The sequence below is a fragment of the Giraffa tippelskirchi genome, chromosome 13 (genome assembly GCF_054371585.1).
Source record: "Giraffa tippelskirchi isolate mGirTip1 chromosome 13, T2T-mGirTip1v1.2.pri, whole genome shotgun sequence".
Lineage (NCBI taxonomy): Eukaryota > Metazoa > Chordata > Mammalia > Artiodactyla > Giraffidae > Giraffa > Giraffa tippelskirchi.
The window spans coordinates 51,467,300-51,487,170 of record NC_137287.1 but is presented as its reverse complement, the minus strand read 5'-3'; the positions used below and the strand labels follow the sequence as shown (position 1 = coordinate 51,487,170).

The 19,871-nt window shown below is 44.6% G+C and overlaps 1 protein-coding gene and 1 pseudogene across 8 annotated transcripts in view; both read right to left on the bottom strand.

Moving 5' to 3' along the window:
* The window catches only part of KIF16B (kinesin family member 16B), a 394,203-nt gene that overhangs the window by 334,756 nt on the left and 39,576 nt on the right, over positions 1–19,871 (bottom strand). For all 8 annotated transcript variants that reach the window (XM_081556493.1, XM_081556494.1, XM_081556490.1 and 5 more), the window contains 4 exons: positions 16,902–17,015; positions 9,328–9,444; positions 6,817–6,914; positions 4,696–4,805 (listed from right to left, as the gene is read on the bottom strand). In XM_081556493.1, the coding sequence (XP_081412619.1) occupies positions 4,696–4,805; positions 6,817–6,914; positions 9,328–9,444; positions 16,902–17,015 (439 nt within the window). The remainder of the gene's footprint in view (positions 1–4,695; positions 4,806–6,816; positions 6,915–9,327; positions 9,445–16,901; positions 17,016–19,871) is intronic.
* LOC145532226 (Krueppel-like factor 4 pseudogene) lies at positions 44–2,137 on the bottom strand (annotated as a pseudogene).

Below are 19,871 nucleotides of genomic sequence, written 5' to 3'. Positions count from 1 at the left end.
TCACCAGGAAGACAGTGTGAAAGGTAAAAAATACTGAATTCTCTTCTGGCAGTGTGGGTCACATTCACTGTTTGGGGATTTAAAAGTGCCTCTTCATGTGTAAGGCGAGGTGGTCCAACCTCGAGAATGCCCGGTCACACTTCCAGCACTGCCCGATGTGTTTGCCATGCTGCTGCTGTTAAGTCGCTTCAGTCGTGCCCAACTCTGTGCGACACCATAGATGGCAGCCCACCAGGCTCCTCTGTCCCTGGGATTCTCCAGGCAAGAATACTGGAGTAGATTGCCATTTCCTTCTCCAGTGCTTGCCATAGTGCCTGGTCGGTTCATCAGGGGAAGGTCGTGAGCAGGCAGCCAGTGGCCACTGCTGAGCGGAGGTCCAGTGCCCAAACGGGCCTCGAGGGGCTGACCGACAGTGCACGAGAAGACAGCCTGCCGCGTGATCTTCGGACACATGCGCGGCGGCCCGCCGCTGTAGGGCCCACCACCACCCAGTGGCTGCCGTCTGGGCTGCCTGTGAGAACACCAATGACCAACGGGCTGCCGTACTCGCTGCCAGGGGCACTGAGGACGCCTTCCACACAAACAAGCCCGTCAGCCCGCCACCTGGCGGTCGCGGCGGAACGCACACCGGGTCCAATTCGGGCCGCAGAAGCTCGGCCACGAAGCCGCCGGAGGGGCTCATGTCACTGACGTCCGCCAGGTTGAAGGGAGCCGTCAGAGGGGGTGCAGAGGAGGCCGCCCGGGTCGCCCCCTGCCCGGATCAATCGCTGAGGCTGCAGGTGGAGGGCGCGCTGGTGGGGCCGCTGCTCCACGGGGAGGGCGAGGATGAGGCTGATGCCGACGAGGACGCCGTGGCGGCCACGGGCTCTTGATGCAACAGAGAGCTGGAGAGGACAAAGTTCAGGTCCAGGAGATCACTGAACTCTCCCTCTGCAGAGGAGAGCGGGTCTGCGGCTGCCACAAGCCGCGCCCACTGCACCACTCTCCAGGTCGGTGGCCGTGGTCGCCGCTGCCAGGTTGTCGGGGCGGCCGGGAAGCACCGGGGAAGCCGCTTCACATGGGGGAGCTCCTCCTGCCAGCGGTCATTCAGGGCACCTCGTCCTTCCCACCGGGCCGGACGCAAACGTGCGGAGGGACGCGAGCGGCGCCTCGCTGGCGGCCACGTCAAGACTCGCCAGGTGGCTCATTAACGTGGGGGCCCAAAAGGTCCTCGGGAGTCCGAAGCGGTAGGAGTACCCGAACCCCCAACTCAACGAAGAGGAAAAAAAGAAATGAAGCCAAAACCAAACCGCAAATTGCCCAAGATCCCTCTTCTTTGGATTAAATATAAAAGGGAGATGCCTTTAAGATAAAAGTTGCTTTGTATACAAAAGTTCTTAGAAAAGTTGTAAATTCGTTAAAAATGGACAATCGGCAAAGCACGTTAAGCAGGGCCGGTGGCCAGGCTGCACTCTCTGCGACTCAGCAGCGTCCCCCACCACTGTTGGTCGCCGTGGGCGCGGGGGCTGTGGCCGGGTGGCGCGCGGGCAGTGCAGCCAGGTGAGGCTGGCCGCGAGGGCGCGGATCTGCGGACCGGGAAGCAGAACGAGGAGGCGCGGTGTCCAGGCGGCTGCGCGGGGCGCACGTGGGCGCGGACGAGCGGTGGGTGGGGGACCGGAGAGGCGGGGAGGGGCGCTTGGCGGCTCCCGGTGTCCCGCCCGCCACCGTCTACGCTCCCCGCCCCCCTGCGCCCCCGCAGCGGCGCTCACTCTCTCAGGCCAGGGAACTGCCCCAGAATAAATTTTTAAGAGGTGGAATTTCTAGATTGAAGCACATACAAAATTTTGATGGATATTGCAAAACTGTCCTCCATGGAAGGCAATTTACACACAACAGTAACAATGCATAAGACTGCCTGTCTCCCAACACTGTCCCATCAGGTTCCTTATGGCTGCTGGGGACAGGTAACAGAAGCTATCTCAAAGAATTTTTATTCTGCTTTCCTCTGATTATTAGTGAGGTCAATCTTTCTTTCCTTCATTTAAAAATCATGAGTATTTCCAGGTGGCCAATAGACAAATGGAAAGATGCTCAGCATTATTAGATAAATGCAAATCAAAACTACAAGGTACTCCCTCACGCTGGTCACAGTGGCCATCATTTCAAAAATCTACAAATAAATGCTGGAGAAGATATGGAGAAAAGGGAACCCTCCTACACTGTCGGTGGTAATGTAAGTTGGTGCAGCCACTGTGGAAACAGTATAGAGGTTCATCAGAAAACTGTAAGTAGAATTACATATGATCCAGCAATTCCATTCCTAGACACACAGCCAGACAAGATCCATGCACCCCTATGTTTACAGCAGCACTATTTACGACAGCCAAGACATGGAAACAACCTAAACATCCATCAACAGATGAAGGGGTAAATCAAGATGTGAGATACATACATATATATGTGTGTGTGTGTGTGTGTATATATATATATATATATATACACATGTGTGTGTATACACATCATTAAAAAAGAATCAATTAATGCCATTTGTTGCAACATGGATCCAACTAGAAATTATCATGCTAAGTGAATTAAGTCAGAAAGAAGAAGACAAATACCATATGATATCACTTCTATGTGGAATGTAAAATATGGCACAAATGAACCAATCTATTAAACAGAAACAGAATCATAGACATGGATGAAGTACCAGTGGTTGCCAAGGGTGAGGGGCTGTGGGAGGAATGGAGTTGGAGGCTGCGGTCAGCAGATGTAAGCTATTATATATAGAATGGATACACAACAAGGTCCTACTGTATGGCACAGAGGACTATAGTCAATATCCTATGATTAACCATAATGGAAAAGAGTATTTTTTAAAAATATATATATATATAAATATATATATACATATATGTATAACTGAATCACTTTGCTGTATAGCAGAAATTAACACAACATTGTAAATCAATTTTTTGAAATATTGATTAAAAATCATCAATATTTCTGTGGACAATCTAGTCATATCCTTTGTTCATTTTTCTCCTTGGTAGTGGAGCTGTCTGTAATTTACAGGAGCTCCTTATATATTAGGAAAACAAGTCCTTTGTCTAAAACTTGAATTGAAAATATCCTTTTCGCCTTATAAGTTGTTTTTTCACTTTGCCTATCGTGTTTCTACCAAGTATAAAGTTCATTCTTTGTTTTGTCTCAACATTTCAAATTTAACACTTTTAGTTCATGGCTTCTGGATTTTAAGTAAAAAATTTTAAAAGCCCTCCCTTCTCCAAATTTCCAGAAAAAAGTAATCCAGGAATTCTTGCAGTCATTATATCACTTTTTACATTTAAATCTTTGATCCATTTGTCATTTACCCTAGTATAAAAACTGAGATCTGGTACCAATTTTCTTTTTTTTTTCTCCCAGACAACTTAATAACCCATATTCCCCCAGTGTTTGAATAGCAGATTTATTAGAAACTAAATCCCAATTAAGTACTGACAGTGGATTCTGGATTTTTACCCTGCTTGATTAACCTGTCTCTCCACAAACCCAGATCTACAGTATGTCTTAACATTTGATAAGACAGTTAAAGGGAAAAGGCAGTTAGACTAAAAAACTATTAACAATAGTATTTATCCCACACTCCACGGAACAAATACATAGTTACTCACCTTGCTGTGGACATGAAACACAAAAGTTCAATCAAAAATTTACTAAAATGCAGATGGGGTCCTGTTAGCACACCTGGTTTTCCAGGTGAAAAAGACAACAGAAGTAGAAACATCTTTGAATCCATGACCAGTTCTCAGCCTTGCCTCCAATGAAATATGCAGGAAGGACAGCACCACAACAGGAGAGCCTGTCTGTGTGCGATTCCCAGTCCCCGGCCTCACCTCAGTGGCCGCACACAAGGAAGTGTGTAGAGCTGACTACTCTAAGGGCAGCCTTCCGTCCGGTCTGCAGGAGCCAGTCTTCTACCCCTCACTCCTTGGGACAGTCCTCCCAACAGACAGTGACCCAACGAACGTATCACAACACAAAGGCCAAGAACACAGCATGGGAACCTCAAACACTCTTCCCAAAGGTGAGAGGTCTCAGAATCACCCTACAGTCGCGTTACCACTAAGATGAGTAAAAACACACCCCTGAAATGCAACGTCATTTAAAGAAGCTATAGTGTTGCTTATCTTGCCTGAGAACTTTGGAAAATAAGTTTCTGGAGTTCTTAAAGGCAGACTCGATCTATTGGCAAGCCCCGCAAAATCAGCAAATGGCCAGTAAAGTAGAAGCACATTAAATGAATAGTGCAGTGGCGTGCTAAGTTGCTTCAGTCATGTCGGACTCTACCTATAGACTGTACAGTCGGACTCTACAGACTCTATAGGCTATAGCCCAACAGGCTGCTCTGTCCACGGGATTCTCCAGGCAAGATACTGGAGTGGGTTATCGAGCCCTCCTCCAAGGCATCTTCCCAACCCAGGGATGAAACCTGCATCTCTTACTTCTCCTGCATTGGCAGGTGGTTTCTTTGCCACTAGCATAACCTGGGAAGCCCCAGTGTTTGGTGGCAGTATGTGTAATTTTTACTATAGTTTAACTCCAAAATTAAATTTTTTAAATGTCACCATTATCCTTCATTTATTTTTCTCTGAAACTATTATTCTTAACAAAAATTCCCAAGAAGAACAGAACTGTGAAAACATTCACTCTTACCTTCCACATAAGGTCCCTCTTTTGGATGCTCACGGACTCTTAAATTGAAGGTTTTGGATGACTTCCGCCTAAGTAGATCTCTCACACGTTCATTATAAATTTCTAAGTAGCTAAAAATGTCAAACAGAATTGAATTCAGTAAAATTACTTCAGGCACTAATAACAACAACAGCAGCAGCAGCAGCATACATTAATGGGAGGTAACTATGTATCAGGTACAGCACTTTACGTGGATTATTCCTTTAGTCTCTACAATAGTCCAAAGGTAGGTACTATCATCCTTGTCTTACAGACTAGGCAGAAGAGACTTCGGGTGATTTAAACAGCCTGTCCAAGGCCTCACAGCCTCCAAGAGCTCAGGCAGCCAGGAGAATACCCTGATTGCAATATCTGCCCCCAAACCACTGACCAAACTGCCTCTCCACACAGGTTTAAATTAAAGGAGAGGGAGGAAAAAACACCTCAAGCGCGCAGATTGATTTAAAGATTAGAATGATAGTGATCCAACCAACATAAAGAATAACACAGTTCAGTTCAGTTCAGTTCAGTTGTTCAGTTGTGTCCGACTCTCTGTGACCCCATGAATTGCAGCACGCCAGGCCTCTCTGTCCATCACCAACTTCCGGAGTCTACCCAAACCCATGTTCATCGAGTCGGTGATGCCATCCAACCATCTCATCCTCTGTCGTCCCCTTCTCCTCCCGCCCCCAATCCTACCCAGCATTAGGGTCTTTTCCAATGAGTCAACCCTTCGCACGAGGTGGCCAAAGTATTGGAGCTTCAGCTTCAACATCAGACCTTCCAATGAACACCCAGGATTGATCTCTTTTGGGATGGATTGATTGGATCTTCTTGCAGTCCAAGGGACTCTCAAGAGTCTTCTCCAACACCACAGTTCAAAAGCATCAATTCTGCGGCGCTCAGCTTTCTTCACCGTCCAACTCTCACATCCATACATGACCACTGGAAAAACCATAGCCTTGACTAGACGGACTTTTGTTGGCAAAGTAATGTCTCTGCTTTTAAACATGCTATCTAGGTTGGCCATAACCTTCCTTCCAAGGAGTAAGCGTCTTTTAATTTCATGGCTGCAGTCACCATCAGCAGTGATTCTGGAGCCCAAAAAAGTAAAGTCTGACACTGTTTCCACTGTTTCCCCATCTATTTCCCATGGAGTGATGGGACCAGATGCCATGATCTTAGTTTTCTGAATGTTGAGCTTTAAGCCAACTTTTTCACTCTCCTCCTTCACCTTCATCAAGAGGCTCTTTAGTTCTTCTTCACTTTCTGCCACAAGGGTGGTGTCATCTGCATATCTGAGGTTATTGATATTTCTCCCAGCAATCTTGATTCCAGCTTGTGTTTCTTCCAGCCCAGCGTTTCTCATGATGTACTCTGCATATAAGTTAAATAAGCAGGGTGACAATATACAGCCTTGACGTACTCCTTTTCCTATTTGGAACCAGTCTGTTGTTCCATGTCCCGTTCTAACTGTTGCTTCCTGACCTGCATACAGGTTTCTCAAGAGACAGGTCAGATGGTCTGGTATTCCCATCTCTTTCAGAATTTTCCACAGTTTATTGTGATCCACACAGTCAAAGGCTTTGGCATAGTCAATAAAGCAGAAATAGATGTTTTTCTGGAACTCTCTTGCTTTTTCGATGATCCAGCGGATATTGGCAATTTGATCTCTGGTTCCTCTGCCTTTTCTAAAACCAGCTTGAACAACTGGAAGTTCACGGTTCACGTATTGCTGAAGCCTGGCTTGGAGAATTTTGAGAATAACACAAACCTTTTTTTTTGAGAATAACACAAACCTTATTCAAATAAAAGAATAAGGCAAGTGGGTACACACGGAGAGGTCAAAAGCTTACTGCACTTAAGATGAGCATCATACATTAGTTTCAGACCAGGCTGGGTTACCTCCACTAACCTCCAAAGCCCTCATCCAAATGGTACCCAAGGGAGTCGCTGAACACATTTGTGCTTTGAGCTTGACTTCCAACCAGCACAGTACAGGACAGGGAAAGAAAGACTCTCCTCTCAGGGATTCAAAGGCTTAATCCATTCCCCATGCCTTGAATCAAGCTCACACACACTCACTCAGGCCAAAAGCCCTACCTGACTTCAGTTCGGAAAGACGCCTCATCCCATCTGGTGGTTTCGTTTATCCGACTGAAAAGCCCTTCGCAGATCCGGGGTATTAAGCCAGAATCGTCCTGCAGTGGGAAAGAGGGGTGCCTCAGCTGTAACTTGAAATAAAAGCACCTGATGATTGCATCTGCAATGGGCTGCTCCGGGGACCTACAGGCCCACCCCAGGGACCTGGGCTCACCACTCACCCCTTCCAGGGCTGCTTCCTATCCTCTGAATAAGAGGATTGAGCTTTCTAATTTCTACATGCTGGGACCATAGTAATAGACAGTTGTCAGCTATCAATCAGCTAAATCGTGGCTTGCAAATATAAGAAGACGTATTCTCTAGCTCTCAAACCAGAGAGTCTACTGCTGTAAAACAAATGTTAAAAAATTTGATCTGGTCAAAGGACAAAAAAAGCTGAAATACACACTGAGCAGAAACCTTAGGAAGTCCTCAAAGAAGCTATTTGTCTTACAAAGAATGTGATGACCACACTGAAACATACAGACTGTGATGTACTAATCCCTACCCTGGCCTCCCTCCACAGAAAGGTTACAGTACATCACATTACTTATGTGACGTGGGTATAATTATAGTATTCATGTTTCGGTCAGCACTGACAAGGTGACGAGCTTCAGAATGGAACCAAAGACAAGGAAAAATTCTCCCGTTAGGAGGCCAAACTCTGAGGTTTCAATGTTTTCTTCTGAAATCTCTCTCTACGTGCACCTAATCTCCCATTCCCCCCCAAAAAAGATATGTATTTTATATATATATATATATATAATCACAAGGTTTAGGAGAATTTTTTTTTCCTTTACACCATTAAATCAGTACCAATTCTTATAAAGAAAAATTGGCCCTTTCACCACATTTTTTGCTCTTACTTTAAAAAATCAAATAGAAAAAGAATACTCAAATAGTATTCAATTGTAAGATCAGAGAAAAACAGCTGTTAACTTGTGAGTGCTTTGTAAATGCTGAACTTACATAAACTATCTAAGAGGAAATCAGCAAGCAAAAAAAATTTTTTTTTTCTATTTTTTGCCCACGCACGGCATGTGGTATCTTAGTTCCCTCACCAGGCATCAAACCCATGCCCACTGCAGTGGAAGCTCAGAGTCTTAACCCCTGGACCACTGGGGAAGTCCAGTAAATTTCATTTTTAGAGAAGGCTTTTTTCCCAAAGCACAGCAGTAAAGAAAGAAGGGTGGAGTAATGGTGAAAGGAAATGTGAAACTCTTGAAATCACCTGCTGCTGCTGCTGCTAAGTCGCTTCAGTCGTGTCCGACTCTGTGCGACCCCACAGACGGCAGCTCACCAGGCTCCCCCGTCCCTGGGATTCTCCAGGCAAGAATACTGGAGTGGATTGCCATTTCCTTCTCCAGTGCATGAAAGTGAAAAGTGAAAGTGAAAAGTGAAAGTGAAGTCGCTCAGTCGTGTCCGACTCTTAGCGACCCCATGGACTGTAGCCTACCAGGCTCCTCCGTCCATGGGATTTTCCAGGCAAGAGTACTGGAGTGGGGTGCCATTGCCTTCTCCGTGAAATCGCCTATTCTTCTCTTATTTTTCCCTATTTCTCAGGACTGAGGATTCACAGCACTGCACTTACTTCTCCTACTGCAAAGAAGATGCCTGGATTTAAGGAGCCAGGACACATGGGCTGAAAGGCTTTCATCCAGAAAGACCTATCCTCCTTTAATGCATTACTTCTCCCACGAACCACCAAATCTGCAGCATTTGGGCCACCTCTAAGCCTGCCGGCAGGAAGCCCAGCTAAGCTCTGTTAGGTCCTCGACTCTCAGAGTCAGTGAACAGCTTTCAAAACCATGACATGAGAAAAGTAAAACACACCAGCACCGCCCAGGTCTGGAGAAAACACAGAACGGGATAAGGGTCTACAGTCACTCCCAGCTTCCCCTCTGCTGTCTATTTTGGGGCAAGTATAATTTTAATGTCCTTAATTTATATAGCATGACTACTAAACTCTACACAGTATGTTTATAACTGTCTAGACTCTATATAACCCGTGTAATTCTAACACTTTTCTTGTATTCACTGGATTTATGCAGTACCTTTCCACCAAGGAGATTCTTTTTTTTACATTTTTCTTGGGCAAAAATGTTTTGAATAATTTTAAAAAGAACAGAGTTCAGTAATTTTATTCAAACTGTTGGGTTGGCAGAAAAGAAGAATAAATTACTTGCGGACCCAGCACACTTTTTTTTTTATAAGATTATAAAGCCTTTAAAAATGGAAAATGAACTGAGACTCCCATCCATTATTCATGCTTATAAACTTAAAACTATTTCTAATTTTAAAATCTCTCAAAGGAAATTTCATCCCACTTATTACTGAGTTTTATCTTACTACTAAAGAATGATGAGAACACAAAAAGCACGTTTAGTACCAACCACATAGACAAAAGGGACACTCTCATCAGTCCAAAGAGAAAATGAGAAATTTGCTTCCCACACAGTGCAAGCAACGTACAGAGTCTCCCATCATAGTGTATGACTTTCCTGATCCAGTCTGCCCGTATGCAAAGACACAAGCATTATAACCTTCGAACGCAGACTTCACGACATCTGTGCCAAGGGTTTTGAAAACCTGGAAGCAAAAACACAAAAAACCAAAAGATATAATTACCATGGATTTTAATAGAAGCCCCTTCAGTGCTGACAGTATTCTTGAATACTACTTTCATAGGATTATACCACGTAAAGAAATCACTGAAGAGCTGTTAATAACAGAATACGTGTACTCCAGTTTTTACTCAAAAGGAAACTTCTTAACAAAGCAAAAAGCAATCTCATCCTTTTTCCCACTTAAGTTAACAAAAGATTCCTAAAATATAAAAAGGCAAACAATGTGAAGTAACAATCATGTACAGAAGCAGAGATGATTTTAAAGCATGATGATTTACCATCTCAGAATTACATAAACTTATAAAGTGATTCATTCTATACCAGAGCTTCCAGAAACTAAATATTCAAAACCTGAAAGTCACAGCAGCCAGAAGTTATGGCCCAGACCATGCCAAATCAACGCCATGGTTTTAAGGATATGGCTGTTCATCAGAGTCAGTCTCCAGAGGCTCTCAAGAGCGAGTGATGGGCGGGTGCGGGTGAGGCTGGGATGATGGGCTCCATCGAGTCAGAATCCAGACGATTTTTCCTCTTTGGATATTTTTCCAGGAAGATGAGCTCTGTGGGGCCTGGGACGGTGCCTACAATCCTGAGTCCGTGTCCACTGCACCCCACAACTGCAGTGGGACACTCTGGGAAATGGAAGGGAGTGAAGGAGAAATTCTTGACCTACACAATCAATGGGAATGAAGCAAACCAAGATGCCTGATCACCCTACTTACCCCAGAGAGGGAGGGGACCAGCCAAAGCTTTCTAACCCACACTTGGCCTCTCGGACCAGGACACTAACGGCCCAAAGAACACCTCCCTCCTCCAAAAACAAGTCACGTCATCAGCTGAAGAGACAACAGAGAGGGGGGTGCGAGCAGGTTCTCAGTCAGAGCAGGAAGAGGTATGGGATGCACACAGGCCGGGGCAGGATCCGCATCAGCCCCACAGGAGAGCAGAGTCTCCATGAGTGACGCTGCGCAAGCCAACTCTAGAAACACCGCCTCCCCGTGGGGATCTGGGCCCTCGGGCAGACCCCTCCCCCAGACGGCCTGATGACCACTGGCCACCTACTCTCCCCTCCCCACGTGAGCACCCCGGCTACCAACACGGCCTGTCAGTCAGGACGCCTCTGCCCCATCGTCCTGCCCTCCTGCTCAGGCTTCGTCTCCTCAGCCAGAGATGCACAGCCTCTCCCTTCGACCAAGCCGTCTCCACAGAGGACCCTCTCATTACCCTCCTTCACTCTGACTTAAGTTTCATCCATTTCAGCTTTAGGAGCTGACATTGTCTGATCTTTTTCTCACAGTCGGATGATTAACTCAACCTTCAACTTCAACTGTGTTGGTGACCCATCCTTGGGGCAAGCAGTGTCGCCAGGTCCGCTGTCCAGGGGGAGATGCGAGGCAGTGGGGCCCGCAGCGGCCGCAGGGCTGAGACCCACAGCCACCCCCCCAGCCCCGGGGCCCGCACATCTGCTGGCGCTCAGCATCAGCCTGGAGGCCCCGAGCCCAAGCGGAAGGGCCTTCCCTCACCCCCTCCACACACACCCACACACACCTCCGTGAAGCAGCAGAACCAGGAATCCCAGAGGGACTTTAAGTTCCAGACTAACCATCCGAGAGGCTGGTTTTCACCACCATGAACAGAATAGGAAGAAAACTGTAAATATTTATTTAATTCTTCCTGATTAGACACAAAAACAAATAACATATCATTTTTAACACTTCACAGGGTGCCAGCGGAGAGGAAGAACAGCCTTCCAAAAGTTTCCCAAAGAATAAAGGAACGATCTCTCATACTTTTGTCTGGAGCTAAAACAAAGTCATGGAAAATACCATATTTAAACCAAACCTCAGGGACTTCCCTGGTGGTCCAGTGGTTAAGATTTCATGCTTCCACTGAAGGGGGTGTTCGATTCCTGGGCAGGGAACTCAGATCCCATATGCCGCAGGGTGTGGCCAAAATAACAGTAATAAAAAACAAACCCCATAGTTTTCAAGATGAAATTCTTCCCTTGGGTTAAAATCCACACCCGCCACTTTACTCTTCGTTTATTCTCTAGAAAGCTACTCAGCTGGCATTCCACCTGACTCAGGGGGCCTGGGGGTGCAGGGGCTGGTGGACAGGACCCTACAACTGGCATAGAAAAATGCAGGCCCCGAGGGGCTGAGATGAAGGCCTGGCTCCACCTCAGCTTCAAGTCGGCTGGGGACCCAGAGAATCAGCGGGACAGTGCCCACACCTCGGGGCCCCTGGTAGGGAAACAGGCTTCCCCATGGTGGCTCCCACCAAGGACTTGTCGACCAACTGAGGTAGGAAAGGAGGGGCTGCTGGATGGGCTGACGTGCTGCCCTCCTGGCCAGGGTCCCAGAGACCCACCATGCACTTGTCTGAGAGGCTATAAAGCTGATTCCAGAGCAAAGGGAGGCACTGCGGGGCCTTGGAGGGCAACTGCCCACAGTGGGGCACAGTGCAAACAAAAGACTCTCCGTCCAGCTGTCAAGAGGGAGATTTTAGGTCTCAAGTTTCTCTGGGGTCGAATCAAGGAACAGGCAAGCGTGAGAGCAGAGCCTCCCTTTGGAGCTGGAAGAATCATTAAGAAAATCAGACCTTACTTAAATGGTCTTTAATCAAGATGAGTATGGACTTGAACTGCTCACTGATTTTTTTTTCTAAATTTAAAATTAATTTGGAAGGAAGAAATCTTAACCATCATCGTACCTGGAATTTGTTTAACATTATGGGAGACTTGACTTGTAGTACAGCAATGGGCATGATATTCTGTCTCAAGGTGCCTTCACATTTTAATCATTTTTAAAGAGAAGAAAAAGACAAAGGGTGGCCTCACACTAAGCTGATCTTCCCGCTGTTTATAGCAGGTGTGTGACCTGTCAGCTCAGCTCCTGGGCAGGATCTGCCAGTGTAAAAACGTGAGCCCACACAACACCAGCTAATAAAATCAGAGGTGAGGGAGATTGCCTGTTGAATAGAGTAGAAAATGGGTGTTTTCCCCAAAATACCGAACTTATAGAAAAAGAGATCAGATTTGTGGTTACAGAGGTGGGAAGTAGGGAGAGGGAGAACTGGAAGAAGTTGGACAAGAGGTACAACCCTGCAGTTATTGGAGAAATAAATACTAAGGATGAAATATGAAACAGTGATGACTACAGCTAACACTGCCACACAATACAAAGTTGTTAAGAGAGTAGATCTTAAGAATTGTCATCACAAGGAGAATTTTTTTCTTTTTCTTTGTCATCACAAGGAGAATGTTTTTCTTTTTCTTTTCCTTGTATCTATATGAGAAGACGGATGTCAGCTGAACCTACTGCGGTCATCATCTCACAACATATATAAAGCAAACCACCATGCTGTATACCTTAAACTTACATGGTGATGTATGTCAATTACTTCTCAATAAAACTGGTGAAAAAAATGCAAAAAATAGGTGTTTTCCTGTATCTCTGCTGGTCCTATTAACATGTGGTTCTACTAGAAAGCAGCGTTCACTCACATATCTCAAAGGTTTTATCAGTTTTGAAGTGAGTATAAATAACCTGAGACTGCTCAGAGTCAAGGAACCCAAACATGTGAAGCTCAGACTGGAAGCTGGGAAGTGTGCTCCTGAGTTGAAAACTCTTCATATTCTCACAATTTTTAACTCTGGGCAGGTATTTTTGCCTCCTGTTACTGCTCCCCTGACCTTAACTCTCACTGAATCCAGGAACTGTCACCTGTTCCATAAATGGACCAGCAACCGCAGACGAGGCTCCTCTGTTAGTAGACGCAGGCTGAGTACCTCCAGCGGGCCAGGCCCTGCTGCCCATGCCACCACTCCCATGCCTGGGCTCTCCCTCAGCACAGTCCCTGTCCCTAACAGCCTCAAACCCAGGTTCAATGCGGGGAAAGCCAGCCACTAGCTGGGTAAGTCAGGAAGAGAGCCTTCATGATACTTCCTTCATCCTCTGGTGAATATGCTCTAAGGAGCGGGGAAGGAAGCAGCTTTCCCCTTAAACTCTCTCATGCTGGTCACCTCATCCCCATCCCTATATGAAAGCCCAAGTCTGGATTCCACTGGCTGTAACATTCTGTTCTTCGCCAGACTCCTAGCTACCAACGTTGCTAAGTCCACTAATCTCAGGACCAAAGTTTTCTTCATCCACTCACTGGCCCCTTTACTCACTCAACTGGGCAGCCCTGTCCACCGGTCACTGAGAACACAGCAACCCTTTCTCCTATACTCTTAAGGCCTTCAGTGGCATCTCCTCTGCCCTATACATCAGCTCTAGGATTCAAACTCTGCTTCAATTCAGTGGATTAGATCTACGGACTTCATCTAATCCACTGAGTTATTTCACCTGAGTCTCTCTGACAAAGACAACTGGAGGTACTGGTGACGTTGTTTGGTTCTTGAGAGGCTTAAACGAGGCAGCAGCCATGAGCACCCAGCAGCCTTTCTGAGTCCGGGGCAAATTCCAGCAACACCAGCCCCGCCTTCCTCTCCCTGCCCCTCCCTCGTGCCAAGACCTCCCCTCCCCTCACAGCACCCTGTTCCTTCTGCCGTTGTCCTATGTTTCCCTGATGGTGAATCGACATCTTCCAGATACAATCCCTCCAGGCTCTTCCTTGGAACAACTTCTCCAAGTTCACAGCCCATCTTAACTCTAACCCAACACTTACATCGCCTCAGAAAGCTGTCTCCACAAACCATTTCTAAACCAACTACATTTTTCAGATGTTAAGGAATATGCACGCCATGTGGGGCTCTTCTAAAAATTCAGTTTGGTTCAGCAGGAATAATCCCTGAAATTCTGAATTTCTAACACTTCCTCAGGCAATGCTGAGATCCAGCACGTGGACACACCAGGTGACAAGAAACTAGATGATGATACCACTTAAAGATGCTACCATGTGGGTAGGACAGCCAGGTTGGGAATTCTATTAGGTTGGTTGGAATACATTCTTAAATAAATGTGGTTATGTTATACATCATTTTAATGCGCATTTCTCGCTTTATGTTTTTGCTAATGACTTATTACTTGCTATATATTTTATATTTATTTTAGACTATGGAAATGATGTTAGACAAAAAGCAAATTCAAGTGATTTCCTTACTCAAGTTCAAAACGGGTCGAAAGGACCAGAGACAACTCACAACGTGAACAACACATTTGGCCCAGGAACTGCTAACAGATGTACAATGCAGTGGTGGTTCAAGAAGTTTTGCAAAGGAGTGCCTTGAAGATGAGAAGTGCAGTAGCCAGCCATTGGAAGTTGACAATGACAATGACAATTGAGAGCCATCATCAAAGCTGATTCTCTTACAATTACAGAGAAGTTGCCAAAGAACTCAATGTCCACCATTCTACGGTCGTTCAGTATTTGAAGCAAATTAGAAAGGTGAAAAAGCTCAGTAAGGGGGTGCCTCATGAGCTGACCACAAATCAAAAAAAATCGTCATTCTGAAGTATTGCCTTCTCTTATTCTATGCAACAACAACAAACTGTTTCTCAATCAGATTGGGAGGTGAAACAAAAAGTGGATTTTATACAACAACCAGCTCAGTAGTTGGACCAAGAAGCTCTGAAGTACTTCCCAAAGCCAAACTCACACCAAAGAAAGGCCATGGTCACTGTTCAGTGGTCTGCTGCAGATCTGATCCACTACAGCTTTCTGAATCCCAGCAAAACCATTACATCTGAGAAGTATGCTCAGCACATAGATGAGATGCACTGAAAACGGAAACGCCTGTATTCGACATTGGTCAACAGAACGGGCCCAATTCTTTTCCATGACAACACCTCACCACATGTTACATAACCAACACTTCAAAAGTTAAACACTTATGCTACAAAGTTTTGCCTCATCCACAACATTCACCTGACTTCTCACCAACTTACTACCACTTCTTTGGGCATCTCAACAACTTTTTTGCAGGGGAAATGTTTCCATAACCATCAGGAGGCAGAAAATGCTTTCCAAGAGTTTACTGAATCCTAAGCCACAGATTTTTAAGCTACAGGAATAAACAAACTTATTTCTTGTTGGCAAAAATGTGTTGATTTTAATGGTTCTTATTTTGATTAATAAAGATGTGTTTGAGCCTCGTTACAATGATTTAAAATTCATGGTCCTAAACAGCAATTACATTTGCACCAACCTTAATACCCTCAGTTTAACACCTGGAGACCCGAAACTACATCTCTAAAGAAGCTGTTAACAAGCCAGGAAGAAGCCCAGAGATGCAACCAGTTTCTCCCACAAAACTGTGCTTCCCCAGAACCCCACTTTGCTCTAACACCCTGCTTGTCCCACCCAAGGAAATACACTAGTCCTTCTGGTCACAAGACATGTCATCACATGATGATCCCCGGAGGGTCTTCGGGTCTGTTCTTATCTGCCAACGTCGGTGGTCTACATTTCAGATCACAAAAGTCCACAGCACAGGTTTCCTGGACAGACCTCATCTTCATTCTATGTTCCAGGAAGATTCTGGGCAAAACCATCTTTCTTTCTAGAATCCTTTTTTCTGGAACCTACAATGGTGCACCCAGGAAGGGGAAATGTGACTTGGGTTTGAAGTCTACATCCTAAAGCTCTGCATCTGGGTAGGACTCAAGGTCAAATGAGTAATCTGCCAGCCTTAGCAGTACACACAGGCAGACCTCAAAGACACTGTGATCCCGTTCAGATCACCACAACAAAGCAAGGCTCACAAATGTTTTGGTTCCCTGTGCAAATAAAAGTTATGTTTATATTATATTGTAGTCTATTAAGTGTGTGATAGTATTATCTCTAAAAAGAATAATATACATACTTTAATTAAAAAATATTTTCTTACCAAAAAATACTAACCATCATCTGAGCCTTCAACAAGTCATTATCTTGTTGCAAGAGTAACCTGATAGATCACTGGTCAAATATAATAATAATGGAAAAAGTTTGAAATATTGCGAGAATTACCAAAATGTGACACAGAGATACCAAACGAACAAATGCTGTTGGAAAAACAATACAAACTCACTTGACAGAAGGTTGCCACAACCTTCAATTTATAAAAAACAGAGTATCTACAAAGTATAATAAAGAAAAGCACAGTAAAATAAAGTATGTCTATAAAGGTCCCCCTCAAAATGCTTTATTTGCAGAGCTCCTTTAAAACTGTAGTCACTGCCAAGTTTTGAAACAAAAATTACAATCATGCTCAGAAGTGGAAAAAAAAACTCCACCTTTTGGGGATGGAATTTATCTCAGGCCTAAGAGAAATGGTGCTATGTAACAACCAAAAAGCTAAGTTAGCAAAGACTAATTTTATATAAATCATATTCAGAAAAAAAAATTAGGAAGACATTTTAAAGAGTTTTAGGGCAGGCATGTTTTTCTCAACATGAAAATAAACCAAAATAGAGATTTTTGAAAACTTCATACCATTTCTTGAGAAACATAATCTGGACTTTCTGTATCAGCAGAATAAAAAGAAAAGTCGTAGGTGAAGGTCTTGGTCCGTTCTCTTCCTGAGTCCCCAGTCCCTCCTTCTGGTATCTAGGGAGAGAAGATTGTGATAATAACAATAACAATGCAATAGAAAAACCATAATAATGTAAAGAATAATTCAAGGAAAAAAAAAATTTGTAAAATGTTCACAACAATCACCATTATGCATTATTTATACCCTGACTCAAATCCATTTAATTCCTCCTGACCACCTTCTCAATGAAGGAAGGAAGGAAGGAAGGAACAAGAAAGCAAACATAAACTCCTCCCAGCCTCCCATTCAGGCTTTCTACAATATGACCCAAGGCTGACTTTTCTGGACTTTTTATCATGATTACCTTATATGAACCTGACATCCCGGCCAAAGCTAGAGTCTGCACAACTCCAGGGGGTGCTGTTCACAGAGACAATGTGAGAACAGATGTGTGATCTACTGGCCCCACTGAAAACTCCAAGTCAGACGCCTCCTCTTCCATAAGGCTCCCCTCGGCACTCCATCCAGAAGTAACTTCCCCCACCTCTGAGAGAGGAGCCTCTCCCAGGACACATCATATTATGAGTCTATTGCATATATTTGCATACAACTGATCTATCTTGCTATATACCAAAACTGAACAAAAAAATCATGTTTAAACATCTTCATATGCCACCAATGCCTCACACAGCTCCCTGGATATGTGCTAAATAAATTTAATAGGTATCATATTTGCCAACATAATTCAGGTACTACACTATGTCTCCTTTTCATCATAGGGGACTGGAATGCAAAAGTAGGAGTCAAGAAACATCTGGAGTAACAAGCAAGTTTGCCCTTGGAGTTAAAAAAAAAAGGAAGCAGGGGAAAGGCAGAGTTTTACCAAGAGAACGCACGGGTCACAACAACACCCACTTCCCGCACAAGAAAGACTCTACACGTGGACATTGCCAGATAGTCAATACCGAAATCAGACTGATTATATTCTTTTTTTTTTTAAATAAATTTATTTATTTTAGTTGGGGGCTAATTACTTTACAATATTGTAGTGGTTTTTGCCATACATTGACATGAATCAGCCATGGGTTTACATGTGTTCCCCTTCCTGAACCCCCCTCCCACCTCCCTCCCCCTCCCATCCCTCTGCGTCATCCCATTGCCCCAGCCCTGGGCATTTGTCTCATGTATCGAACCTGGAATGGTGTTCTGTTTCACGTATGATAATATACATGTTTCAATGCTACTCTCTCAGAACGTCCCACCCTCACCTTCTCCCTCAGAGTCCATAAGACTGTTCTATGCATCTGTGTCTCTTATTCTCAGACTGATTATATTCTTTGCAGCCAAAGATGGAGAAGCTCCATACAGTCAGCAGAAACAAGACTGGGAGCTAACTGCTCCTCAGATCATGAACTCCTTATTGCAAAATTCAGACTTAAACTGAAGAAAGTAGGGAAAACCATTAAGCCATTCAGGTATGACCTAAATAAAATCATCTATGATTATACAGTGGAAGTGCCAAATAGATACAAGGGATTAGATCTGATAGTCAAGAGTGCCTGAAGAACCATATAGAGGTTCATAACACTGCACAGGAGGTGGTGATCAAAACCATCCCCAAGAAAAAGGAATCCAAAAAGGCAAAATGTCTGTCTGAGGAGGCCTTACAAATAGCTGAGAAGAGAACCGAAAGGCAAAGGAGAAAAGGAAAGATACACCCATCTGAATGCAGAGTCCCAGAGGAGGTAAGGAGAGATTAAGAAAGCCTTCCTAAGTGAACAATGTAAAGAAATAGAGGAAAACAACAGAATGGGAAATGCTAGAGATCTCTTCAAGAAAATTAGAGATACCAAGGGAACACTTCATGCAAAAATGAGAACAATAAAGGACAGAAATGGTACAGACCTAACAGAAGCAGTAGATATTAAGAGGTGGCAAGAATACACAGAAAAATCATACAAAAAATGTCTTAATGACCTAAATAACCATGACAGTGTGGTCACTCACCTCGAGTCAGTCATCCTGGAATGTGAAGTCAAGTGGGCCTTAAGAAGCATTACTTTGAACAAAGCTAGCGGAGGTGATGGAATTCCAGCTGAGTTATTTTAAATCCTAAAGGATGATGCTATTGAAGTGCTGCACTCAATATGCTAGCAAATTTGGAAAACTCAGCAGTAGCCACAGGACTGGAAAAAGTCAGTTTTCACTCCAATCCCAAAGAAAGGCAACGCCAAAGAATGCTCAAACTACCACACAATTCATTTCACATGCTAGCAAGGCAATGCTCAAAATCCTTCATGCTAGGCTTTGCTGCTGCTAAGTCACTTCAGTCGTGTCCGACTCTGTGCGACCCCATAGACGGCAGCCCACCAGGCTCCGCCGTCCCTGTGATCCTCCAGGCAAGAACACCGGAGTGGGTTGCCATTTCCTTCCCCAATGCATGAAAGTGAAAACTGAAAAGTGAAAGTGAAGTCGCTCAGTCCTCTCCGACTCCTAGCGACCCCATGGACTGCAGCCCACCAGGCTCCTCCATCCATGGGATTTTCCAGGCAAGAGTACCGGAGTGGGGTGCCATTGCCTTCTCCGATGCTAGGCTTTAACAGTACCTGAACCAAGAACTCACAGATGAACAAGTTGGGTTTAGAAAGGCAAAGGAACCAGAGATCAAACTGCCAACATCTGTTGGATCACAGACAAAGCAAGGGAATTACAGAAAAACACCTACTTTTGCTTCATTGACTACACTAAAGCCTTTGACTGTGTGGATCATTAACAAATTGGATAATTCATAGACCACCTTACTTGTCTCCTGAGATACCTGTATGTAGGTCAAAAAGAAACAACTAGAATGTTAAATGGAACAACGAACTGGTTCAAAATTAGGAAAGGAGTATGTCAAGGCTGTATACTGCCATCCTACTTATTTAACT